At 37.2% G+C, this 12,628-nt stretch overlaps 1 protein-coding gene across 3 annotated transcripts in view; it reads right to left on the bottom strand.

The window, feature by feature from the left end:
- IL17RA (interleukin 17 receptor A) overlaps window positions 1–12,365 on the bottom strand; it is a 30,423-nt gene extending 18,058 nt beyond the window's left edge. The window contains exons 1-5 of one of the 3 annotated variants that reach the window (XM_070756473.1): window positions 12,164–12,365; window positions 8,342–8,416; window positions 3,928–3,952; window positions 2,136–2,282; window positions 817–944 (exon numbers count right to left, since the gene is read on the bottom strand). In XM_070756473.1, coding sequence (XP_070612574.1) covers window positions 817–944; window positions 2,136–2,282; window positions 3,928–3,952; window positions 8,342–8,362 — 321 coding nt within the window. In that variant the 5' untranslated portion in view covers window positions 8,363–8,416; window positions 12,164–12,365. Of the gene's footprint in view, window positions 1–816; window positions 945–2,135; window positions 2,283–3,927; window positions 3,953–8,341; window positions 8,417–12,163 lie in introns of those variants that run through there. The other 2 variants (XM_070756472.1, XM_070756474.1) reach the window with 2 other exon arrangements.
- Window positions 12,366–12,628: the final 263 nt, after the last annotated feature.

Below are 12,628 nucleotides of genomic sequence, written 5' to 3'. Positions count from 1 at the left end.
TAAACAAATGTTAGCTTTTAAAAATAATCTAAGACAGCGGTCCTCAACCTTTCTTGCTTGGCAGCCCAGAAAGGTGGAAGATGGGATTGTTCCATTGAGTGGCAGGTGCACGCGCACATGCCTGCCACTTGCCAAATGGAGTTGTGAGCATGGATGCCCGCCACTCATGCAAGTGTAGCTTCGTGCCCACATGCATTCAAATGTCACACTTTCTTTAACCAATATACTGTTAGTTAGTTATTTACTTTACTCTATGCACCAAGCTTTCCAACGCCTAAACCACGATTTAAGTATTGCCCACAAGATCATATGCTGCAACGTCCTACCGGTCAATGACTACTTCAGCTTCAACCGCAACAACACAAGAGCACGCAACAGATTCAAACTTAATACGACTGTAAAAAATATGACTTTAACAATCGAGTTGTCGAAGCGTGGAACTCATTACCGGACTCAATAGTGTCAACCCCTAACCCCCAGCATTTCTCCCTTAGACTATCTGCGATTGACCTCTCCAGGTTCCTAAGAGGCCAGTAAGGGGCGTACATAAGTGCACTAGCCTGCCTTTCGTCCCCTGTCCAATTGTCTTTCCTTTATCTCATATATCATATATATTTTCTTCCTTACATATATCTTCTCCTCTATTTTCACTTTTATCCTTATGTATATTACTTCATGTTTATTTTCTTCCTATGTATTTGTGTATTGGACAAATGAATAAATAAAATAAATAAAAATAAAAATAAAATCCGTTATAGTTCTATTGGATTCTAAGAACGCAATGGATAAATTTGTAAGACTTTCACAATCGCTTACCCGGCCCCCATTGTCTGGACGGACTTGGAATGTCAGGTTATTTTGAAAGTCAAATTGAGCGCAAATCTGATGGTTATTGTTTAATTGTAGTACAGCCAATTCCGCACCTCTGAGGTATATGATGCTTGCTATTGTAGAAGAGAAGGGGAGACATAAAACCACTGGTAAAGAGATCTCTTTTTGTATCCTCTGATTATGTTGCAAGATAAACCATAAGATTTTAAATTTAGAAGCAGCGTGCACTGCAGGAGGTCAGGACAAACTTTTTAAAAAGTATTCCTCCACCCAACTATGCAAAATTAAGTTATAGTGTTCAGTCCAGGAAATGGAGGATCATGGCTTAGAAAGATCAATGATCACAATCAGCATGAAGAAAACAAAAACTTGTTCAAACGTTTTGATTTTATTCTATGAGAACAATACATACCAGCATTTTAATATTCATTCATTCATTTATTGGATTTGTATGCCGCCCCTCCCCGGAGACTCGGGGCGCCTAACAGCAATAATAAGACAGCGTACAATAATAATCCAATAATAAAAACGATTAAAAACCCATTAATATAAAAACCAAGCATACATACAGACATACCATGCATAAAATTGTAAAGGCCTAGGGGGAAAGAGTATCTCAATTCCCCCATGTCTGGTGGCAGAGGTGGGTTTTAAGTAGCTTATGAAAGGCAAGGAGGGTGGGGGCAATTCTAATCTCTGGGGGGAGTTGGTTCCAGAGGGCCAGGGCCGCCACAGAGAAGGCTCTTCCCCTGGGTCCCGCCAAGCGGCATTGTTTAGTTGACGGGACCCGGAGAAGACCCACTCTGTGGGACCTAACTGGTTGCTGGGATTCGTGCAGCAGAAGGCGGTCCCTGAGATAATCTGGTCCGGTGCCATGAAGAGCTTTATAGGTCATAACCAACACTTTGAATTGTGACCAGAAATTGATCAGCAACCAATTCATCCCTAAATTGCTCCAAATTGTTTACATTTTTATTCTGAACTATTGTTATCTGAAAGGAAAACGACCCCCTCTCCCAATAATTTATCTTTAAAATTGGAAGGTACCCTGGATTCAGCACATAATAACACAGGCACATTAATTTTTTTCTCTGTTTTATAAGGAAAACTCTTAGAATCAGTGTTATTTTTCTTTTGAATAAATTTTTAAAAACACCACCAGTTCATAGTATTACTAAACTGCCAAACCAGCCTCTAAAAGATGATGGAGATAGTTCTGGCTATTATAACTTGTCTAATAGATAATGTTACATTTTTATATGCCATAAACAGTGCAGTTTTATACTGATTTCTTCTTCTCTTACCATCAGTAGCCACTTTCCACTCTATCTTCAGCACAGGGACCAATTTCCCATCTTCAGCAAAAAAAGTATCAATAAATATGTCAACAGAACTTGGGGCTGATGGAGTCCATTTCCAAGATTGGAGCCAGTTCTTATCCACACAGTAACCTACAAGTTTGATGGAAATTAATTTAGTCTCACCATTGAGATAGCAACTGATTTTCCTTTGGGCTACAGCATTCTAGTTGTGGTGCCTGTTTCCAGTGCAGCACAAGCTAGCAAATATTATCTGCTGCATTACAGCACTCTTTAGAAAAACTAAGAAAAATAAAGGGTGAACCAAAGTGAACTTACACATTATTAGTGTCTACATTGAACAGTCAATACTCTACATAAGCATGCTTCTTAGCAAAATGTGCCTTCTAATATTAACTAAACATGTAACCTACCAGGCTTTCCTAAATTATCTCCAGATGTGCATTTCCTAGAATTTCTGACAACTCTGAAAGATTGAGAAAGCCTATTCTAAAAAATGCAGATTAAAAAATATGTATGATGAAATGTACGTTAAAAGGTGAAGCTGGATACATGCTATATAGAGTAAGAATTCCATTGTAGGGTATAGATATAATAATTTAGAATATCGTTACATTTCATTCCGGACAAAATACTTTGTACTTTGGGTTATTTTGGGAAAAACAAGCTTGTATATTTCTTGGTTTAGAGAAAACATATGATATTACATAAATGGTACTTTATGCCAGTAAAACAAGCACACTTCCAGAGGAAAGGAAAAGGAAATTGCTGGCATGGTTGCCAAATATATGCTCTGGGAATATGTTGAAGTTCAAAAATTTTGGAAGGAAGTACAGAATGAAATTAACAATATGCTAAACATTAATTGGATAATCACGAAAGAATTAGCTAGTTAAACATGGGGAATTACGAGAATTTAAAGAAATCAAAACAGCAGCTTTGGAAAGCGCTCAAGCAGTAGTGGTACTAGGGTGGAAGGATAGTAATAAATGGACAATCCAGAATTGGTACTGGTATATGGTGGACCACATCCACTTCAAAATTATGGAAATAAGATTAAATAATTTTGATGAAAATAAATTGGAGAAGCTGATGGCACGATGGAATAAGGTGAAAAATTATATCTTAAGTAGAATTTATGACGACAATGTGAAAAATAAATTCCAATCACTTTTTGTATGTAAAGAAATGTAAACCGGAGCCAAGGAAGAAATTGAAATTTATTGTAAATAATTTAACCCCCTAAATGGTGGTGGGGTTTATTGGTGTTTTTCTTTAAGATTTTTTGTTTGTTTGTTTGTTGTAATAAAAATTTAATAAAAATATTTTTTTTTAAAGAGAAAACATATGATAAACAGAGTAGGATTAAGTTATGGAACATTTTATGTGAATATGAAGTTATCTCTACGTAGTAAAAGTAATGTATAAGAAAAAATAAAGCATAGATGCAAACAAATAGAATGCCTAGAGAATGGTTAACATTAAGCAGGAAGACACAGATGTGAAATATTCCCAATTGTTTTAAATATATTTATAGATGCATGTATAACAAATGCCTGTGGTGATATTAAAGGGGGTTGGGGATATGAAAGTTTTCCTATGCAAATTATATTGATCCTGAACTCATTGAACTAAATGTGTGAAATAGCTACTTCACACTAACATTCCTCCTACTGAAATATCAATCAATTATAAAATGCTGTACAGAAGAGAGTTAGTATTATAGTTCTAAATAAGCAAAATTAATTAAGGGGGAAACAAAAAAAAGTGCACCTACTGTTTCGCACAAGGCAGCGTAAACCCTACAGGAGAGAACATAAACATGTTACTAAAAAGTCTTAAGAGTAATACAGATCGTGAATGTTGCTTCACCTCAAAATGGTATTAAATTTTATCAGTGGTTTTTCTCACACATATTTTCAACTCAAACCCCCCATTTAACAGATGCTAAACTCAATAGAAACCTATTTGTTAGTCCACTAAGTTGTTAAATGAATTTTCACCTGCAACCACTTTAACATATTTAAAAATAATGCATTTTTTTCATTGCCATGCATGTGATGATAAATGTATTCTAATTTAAGAAACAAACGTAACAACCTATGGTATGTTGCTGAATCATTATATACAAGGAGAGTATTATCTTGTTTATATGCAAATACTGTACTTCTATAAAATAGGCAGAATAGTTAACATAGATCACAAAGATAAAAATGGTTGACGTTTATTTCCTGTTAATTCTATTTCTGTATCATTCAACTATATATTGAAAGTACTATATTTTTCCCTCCCCCCAAACAATAAGGGGCGTGCATAATTTATTTATTTATTACTTAGATTTGTATGCCGCCCCTCTCCGAAGACTCGGGGCGGCTCACAACACGTGGAAACAAATCGTAAATAATCTAACAAATTTAAAATTAAAAGATTTAAAAGACCCCATATACTAACAGACATACACACAAGCATACCATATATAAATTAAACATGCCCAGGGGAAGATGTTTCAGTTCCCCCATGCCTGACGGCAAAGGTGGGTTTTAAGGAGTTTACGGAAGGCAGGAAGAGCAGGGGCAGTTCTAATCTCCGGGGGGAGTTGGTTCCAGAGGGCCGGTGCCGCCACAGAGAAGGCTCTTCCCCTGGGGCCCGCCAACCGACATTGTTTAGTTGACGGGACCCGGAGAAGGCCCACTCTGTGAGACCTGATCGGTCGCTGGGATTCGTGCGGCAGGAGGCGGTCTCGGAGATATTCTGGTCCAATGCCATGAAGGGCTTTAAAGGTCATAACCAACACTTTGAATTGCGACCGGAAACTGATCGGCAACCAATGCAGACTGCGGAGTGATGGTGAAACATGGGCATACCTAGGTATGCCCATGACTGCTCTCGCAGCTGCATTCTGCACGATCTGAAGTTTCCGAACACTTTTCAAAGGTAGCCCCATGTAGAGAGCATTACAGTAGTCGAACCTCGAGGTGATGAGGGCATGAGTGACTGTGAGCAATGAGTCCCGGTCCAGATAGGGCCTGGTGCACCAGGCGAACCTGGGCAAACGCCCCCCCCAACGTCCCTTCCGTCCCTTGTCCTAATGTTTCTTTTATTTTTTTACTAGTGTATATGAATATTCCTATATCTAATGTTTCTTTTTATTTTTTTAATAGTATCACATATATGAATATTATTATATCTTTACATACCTCCAATATGTACTTGACAAAACAAATAAATAAAAATAAATAAAATAAATTAGGATGACATCTTCCCTTTTTAAATTTTAAGGGTTGAAATAAGTAGCAGAAAAGTAGGTAATCAGAATATCTTATCAGAAGAACAAAGAATGACAGGCATAAGAAATATAGGTACTTTTAAAAAGGGTGAGATTTTGACTATTTGGTTGCAATCACCATTTTGATATTGTTGACACACACACCCTTTATAGTGCCCAAATTCCTAGGGTAATTTTGTGCAAAATACTATAATCTTTGGCTTCTCTATCCTTAGTATTGAGAGTGGCTGAAATGATTTAGTCAATCTGTGAATAGCCCTCTAACCATTAAAAAAAAACACAAAACACAAAGTTTAAATGTTAAAAATCTATACTGTAAGAATTATTCACGGATGCATGGAGGGTCAATCTAAAATATCATATGATGTCTCCAACAACATTCTGTGACTACTTCTACTATGGTGGTGTTCAAAATAAACAGTTACTGTATTATGAATGTGATTTTGAAAGCTTATACTGTAAAAGAGGTCTATTACTGTTACTGTTCTGTATTGACACATACTTCCTGTATGTTGCCCCAGCTTTTCAAAACTGTGGTTAGGGATGTTTGCATATGTACCGTATATTTTGAAGGGTTCCCAGTGATTTATGCTTGTGCTAGAGTCCTCCTAGAATTCTCACTATATTAAATGTTCAAAGTTAGAATCAAATTATAGAGGAGCTTTATAATCAAATATTTGGGCTACTATTTCAAAGCTAAAAAACTACCCCTGATTGAGTGGTCTACTGTAGTTGGTATCTGTTAATTGCTGTCCAGTAGTTCTCTGCCTTCCTATAGCTCTAAAAGGTAGAGATATTTCTGCAAAACAATGTAGTTTTCTCTCTATATATATATTTATAAATTGTACTGCTGGCGAGTTTGATTTTTATGTTTGTAGAGAATGCCTTTGACAATAAATATAATAATACAGACTAAGGCATACAATGTTATCTTTTGGTTTAATATTAGGATCGTTATTAACAAATGCAAACACATATGGAGAAGTCATATGCTTGCAGGGCAGTTAAATATGTTACTTTGGGAAGAGGGTCATTTCCTGTAGTGGTGGTTTACTCTGGGATCCCTGGGAATTCATTACTGGACTCAGTAGTGTCAACCCCTAACCCCCAACATTTTTCCCTTAGACTATCCATGATTGACCTCTCCAGGTTCTTAAGAGGTCAGTAAGGGGCGTACATAAGTGCACCAGTGTGTCCAATTATCTCTCCTTTATCTCATATATCTTTTCTTTCTTTCATATATCTTCTCTATTTTTATATCTTTTCTTCTATCCTTTTCTTTATACATATTACTACACGTCTATTCTCTTCAATATGTATTGAGTATTGGACAAATAAATAAAATAAATAAATAAATTCCTTTTTACCACCATTATCAGAAGGAGAAGAAGCCAGAGAACTATTCCCATAGCACTTATCTGCTGTAGATGATCTTGTTAAATACGCAAAGATGAGTTGTATTTTTAAAAGATTAAATAAAACTTGTTCATATTGACTATGACATTCAAATCATAGAAAATGCAGCTATTGTACTGCATTAGCTGAGTCACATAAGAAAACTTTAAATCTTCCTCAAGTTTCTCAAATCTTTAAAAGCTAAGATCTAAGATGCTTTTCTAACAGGAGTCCCTTAAGAACCCCCAACCCCCACACACCTGTTTTATAGCTTATTTTTATTTTTAGAAATTTGCAGATCAAGCTATTATTTAAACAGGTTTAATTAACTAGATTTGAATACTGGAATATTTTAAGGAATGTTAAAATCTTAAAAATAAATTAAAGTTACTATCGATTTTTAAAATGTAGTTTTCAAGTTATGACCATTTGTTTAATGAGTACAAAGCCTCATTAAAAAGTGACTTACCACCACTTTTGTGATCATGTGTTACAATTTAGGCAGTTTGCAACCACCTTCCATTTATGAAAATTTGCAGCATTCTGTGATCATGATCTGCAGCAATTTTTGCAATTTTCTAGCAAAACAAACACACAAACAAATCCTTTGGGAAAGCTGGATTCACTTAACAACCTCTGATTTGCTTAACAATCTTGGGAGTCACTTAATGACTTATAAAAATTGTCATAAAGTGATTCAACTTAATGACTATAATAAGATGGAAATTCCAGTCTCACTTGCATAAGCTGTGGTCTATCTGTACATTCCATTGGCTCTTCTAAGGTGTCAATTCAGCCTGTACGGAATCATTAATTCAGTCTGTATTTAAATGTAATATGGGAATAATTTAATTTAGCCATTTTCATCCTCAAAATTATAAAAGGCATTCTTCATTATTAAAATTATTGTTTTTATTTTTCTAATAATTCACTGGTTATGATGCTCTGTAGCTTTATTTTGGTTAATCGGTCCTACTAATAGGCCACTTACATGAGTAAACAATGTTGGAGCAAGTAACAGAACCCTGAATTAATACTGTGAACTGATGTGAATACTGAAGCCATATTTACTAAAATATTAAATCAAATCCTTTTTATTTAAACATATTTAAATTAATTATATACATTAATTTCAATGAAAAGGCGTGTAAACATATATATTTGCAATTGGAGAAACATGACATTAAGCAATATTACTCTAACTAGAGGGTATAAAAAAACATTAAGGTCATAATCACACAAACACTATCTCTACTTTCTAGATATATTTTCTCCTTGCACAGTTGTTTACTTCTCACCATGTACGTTCAACATAGATAGTCATGCAAGAAAAACAACGACAAACTGCACTATCATCATTGGTTAAGAAATTTACTAAGTCTGCATCCGGAAGTTAATAATCTTGGTTTCCTACTATTGTACAATTCATAACAGATGTGTTGACTGCTGTTTTGTGTCACAACTTTAACTGCTCGAATTAATTAATTTTGTCTCATTTTAGAACACTTACTTTTTCGGGTGTGCATTGCATTCTCAATATTCTAAGTACAGGTAGCCCTCAACTTATGACCAAAGTTATGAAATGCTGAAAAAAAAAAGATTTATAACTGCTCCTTGCACTTACAACTATTATCGATGCATGATTGCAATTTGGGCACTTGGCAACCAACATGTATTTACAATGGTTGCAGTATCCTGAGACTATACTATCACAATTTGTGACCTTCTCAGCTGGTTTTCAACTAGCATGGTCAATGGGGAAAACTGGATTCACTTAATGACCACAGTGAAAAAGGATAAAATCAGGTGTGGTCATGTGATGACTCAATAATTGCACTGATTGGTGATAGAACTTCTTTTTTTAATTTTTTAATTTGATTAAACACATGTTAAAAACATTAAACACAGTGTAGCCATCCTGGCATTATCTTTGCCATACATACTAAAATATCATGTAAGTTAATATACATCTGTTGGCTCTGTTAAAAAGTGCTATTGCTAACATGTTGTAAGCCGCCCTGAGTCTAAGGAGAAGGGCGGCATAAAAATTGAATGAATGAATAAATAAATCTTATTATTTATGTAGATTGAGTCTAGTCAATATTCCCATATATACAAACAATATACTTGTCTCTATTTTTTTTTAAAGTTTATCTTATCCACTCTTGTTTTCTTATAGTTATATCCATACATCTTTATGATTCTTCATTTTATAACTCCTAGGCATTTTGCATTTTAGGTCCCTCTTTTCCATCTCAACCATTGATAAAATTTATTCCATATCTCATAATATTGTCTCTTCCTTGTTTTTCAATTCCGAAGTAAAATCTATCCATCTCCCCACAAGTCAAAATTTTCTTAATCACTTCTTCTTCAGGTGGAGTTTCTTTGTTTTTCCAGTTTTGGGTGAAGACGGTTCTTGCTGCTGTTATAATATGTATCATTAAATAGATCACCTCTTTACTATATTTTGCATTTATAATTCCCAATAAGAATAATTCTGGTTTAAATTCTATTTCCTCTCCAGTTAACTCTGCCAATCATATTTGAATTTTTTGCCAATATTCTTTGGCTTTCCTACATAATCACTGCATATGATAATATGTGCCTGATTCATGGTTATACTGTACTTCCAATATTTAGTTGATAAATTTCAGAACATTTTTGCCAATCTCACTGTGAGAGATGCCACCTGTAGAACATTTTATATAAGTTCTATTTATATGGTATAGCCAAGTTTATTTTCCTATTTCTTTCCCATAATTCTTGCCACTTTTCCAATTGTATATTGTATCCAAAGTTTATTGCCCATAACATCATTCTTTCCTTAACCTGTTCTTCCTCCATCTTGTAATCCAATAAGAATCTATAAATTTTATTTACTAATTCATCATTCATCCCCAGAAGAATCTTATCAATTTTCATTAACTCCATATTGATCCCCCAGTCTTTCATGTGTTTCATACACCATGATGGGATTTGTAAATAGGACCACCACTCCAATTCTACCCTGTTCTTTTAGTTCTTGCCTCAGTTTTAATCCCCTTCGTTTATTAAATCCTTATAGATAAGCTGTTTTTCTTGGTTAATAAGATTTGGGTGTACTAACGCTTCTAATGTAGATAGCCATTAGTAGTTCTGCTGTTTAAATTTGTTCCGTATCTGCAATATGGCTTGTTTTATAAAATGTCTTTGAAAGTATTGGTGTGCTGCTTGTTTCCTATACCACAAAAATGTGTGCCACCCTAGATGTAAATCGTGGCCCTCTAACGTTAACAGTCTTGTGTTTTTTTAATTCTATCCAGTCTTTTACCCAGGTGAGTGTTGCTGCTTGATGATATCCCACTCTGGCATGCTAATTCCTCCTCTTTCTTTCACTTCTTGCAGGAGTTTGATCCTCAGTTTCTTCCCTTGCCAAATATATTTCATTATCATTTTATTCAGGTTTCCAAAATACTTTTTGTTTAATTTTATCGGAATATTTTGAAACAAAGAAGAGTAATTTTGGTAAAATGTTCATCTTAATTGCTGCAATTCTTCCCATTAGCGAGAGCCTCAAATTTCTCCATCTCTCCAAATCTCCTTTTATATTGTTCATTAGTTTAACATAAATTGTCCTCTTTAATTGAAGTGCCTATTGCAGTTATGTAAATTCTTACATATCTCATTTGCTTCACTATCTGTATATTTATTCCATTGGTCAACTCGTCCTCCAGTTTGACTTCAACTCCTAAAATTCCTGAGTCAGCCATGCTTAAAGTATAAATCTTAAAGTAGTCCAAGTTGGACACCCTTGTTCTATGGGATTACAGTATAATGTGGTGGGCCCCCTTTGGGGGAGAGCAATTCCAGGGAGACATGTGTGACTCCGGGGAACATGCATGGCCCCTCTTGAGCGATTCCCCTGGAAGAGAAGTTGACCAGGCCAGGCGGAGTGGCTGCATGGGTTTTTTTTCTTGGTGGGCCGCAGTAGTCATGAACTTCAGCTGGCCCAGCCCTGTGTCCAAAGAGGGCCCTAACCACAGTAGCCTATGCCTGCCTAGCAAAAACAGGCTCCACTGAGTTTGGTGTAACTTACTCCCAGGAAAGTCACAGCAGCTGCTGTGGCCTAAAGGTGGAGCTCTTGCCTCATAAAAAGGAGGTTGTGAGTTTGATCCTATATAGAGGCACATGTAAGGATCTCCTGCTTGGGCAGGGGGGTTGGACTAGATGACCTACATAGTCCCTTTCAACTCTGCTAATCTATATCCGTTGCTTCTAGAGCAGCCTTCCCCAGCCAATCGTTTACTTGCAGATTATAATAAGTCAAAATAATAAATATTAATATTAAAATTCCATTGGGGCCCAAATCGGAGAGATGGGGACAGTGCGAAAAGTTTACTTCTTCCTGAGGGGTTTCATAACAGAAAATAATTGAGAAGCACTAGTCTACATCAATGGAAAAGCTCTCACTGTCCAGAGTCCGGAAGGAGTTGGGCAGCGTATAAATCTAATTAATTAATTAATTAATTATAAAATAAATTTTAAAAACGAAGAGCAAAATTGCAAGATCAGATACAACCTGATCCACAAAAACTTCAGAAATGAATCTGGGACTGTAAACCTGCAATCAACCCAAAAGGAGGCGACTGGTCGCAAAGACAACTCTTGCCTTAAAGAAGTGGTTATCACCCTCGGGGTCGGGACCCCTTTGGGGGTCGAATGACCATTTCACAGGGTTGCCTAGGACCGTGGGAAAAAACAATTTTCCCATGGTGTTAGGAAATAAAGCTTCTATTCTGGCGCCTTGGAACCCATTTTTACAATCCGACCAATCAGGCATTTACAGTGGGGCATCCCTCTGACCTTCCAGCCAATCAGCTTAAAGTTCTGTTGGGAGACTTGCTGCTAGACTTATGGTTGAGGGTCACCACAACATGAGGAACTATATTAGAAAGATTGAGAACCACTCAAGTGGTTCTCAAGTGTTCGAGGCAGGATACGAGTTCTGAAACCAGGCCCAAATGTTCTCCAAGTGGGTGCCTGAAAAATATTCACCGCATCTTGGCATCTTGCCTTCATTTAATTTAATTAATTTAGTTTAAATTTAGCCTGTATTTACTTTGTCCCTTTTGACGTATACAGTATACCAACACCTGTTATCTTGTATACGTTCTGACAAAATAAATAAATATTTTTTAAAAACATTTTTTTAAAAAGATGAGAGGGGGCTGTTTAAGACACGCGTCTCTCTCCAGAGAGAATTTCGCTTGGGAGGAAAGACGCGCGTCCCCCCGCCCCACTTCCCACGCGCACTTCCCACGCTGGTTGCGCCCGCCCGGGCCCCACTTACCGGCTGGGAACAGTTGAAAAGCGGCGGGGCGTCGAGGAGAAGCCTCAGCCCTGAGAGCCCGGGCAGCAGCCCCGCCACGAGCACGAAGCACCACGAAGCGTCTACCCTCATCCTCCTCATTGCCGCCGCCGCCCTGCTCCCCAAGCGGGACCACCACCGGCCTCATCGACCTGACTCCGCCCGCCTTAGGCTTCCGGGACTAAACTCCGAGACGGGACATTAGGGAGGAGCCTGAGGAAGCGCACCTGAGGCGGGGCATAGGCCGCGGATGGGGGGCGTGGTCTCCCAGAGAAGGAGGGGCTTTTCGGTGAAGGAAAGGGCGGAGCGTGTAACCTTGCGGGGGGTGAGGTGTATGGCCGGGGCGTTCAATAGTGCGAGTTGGAGTTCACAAGTCTTAAAATGTTGCCAGTTTGAAGAGCCTCTGAGGTAACTTACGGCCGCCGCTCGCGCTTTGCCACGCCTTCA

Source organism: Erythrolamprus reginae, chromosome 6, assembly GCF_031021105.1.
Source record: "Erythrolamprus reginae isolate rEryReg1 chromosome 6, rEryReg1.hap1, whole genome shotgun sequence".
In the NCBI taxonomy this organism is placed as follows: Eukaryota; Metazoa; Chordata; class Lepidosauria; order Squamata; family Dipsadidae; genus Erythrolamprus; species Erythrolamprus reginae.
The sequence above is the reverse complement of the archived record's forward strand: the minus strand, read 5'-3'. Positions and strand labels throughout refer to the sequence as shown.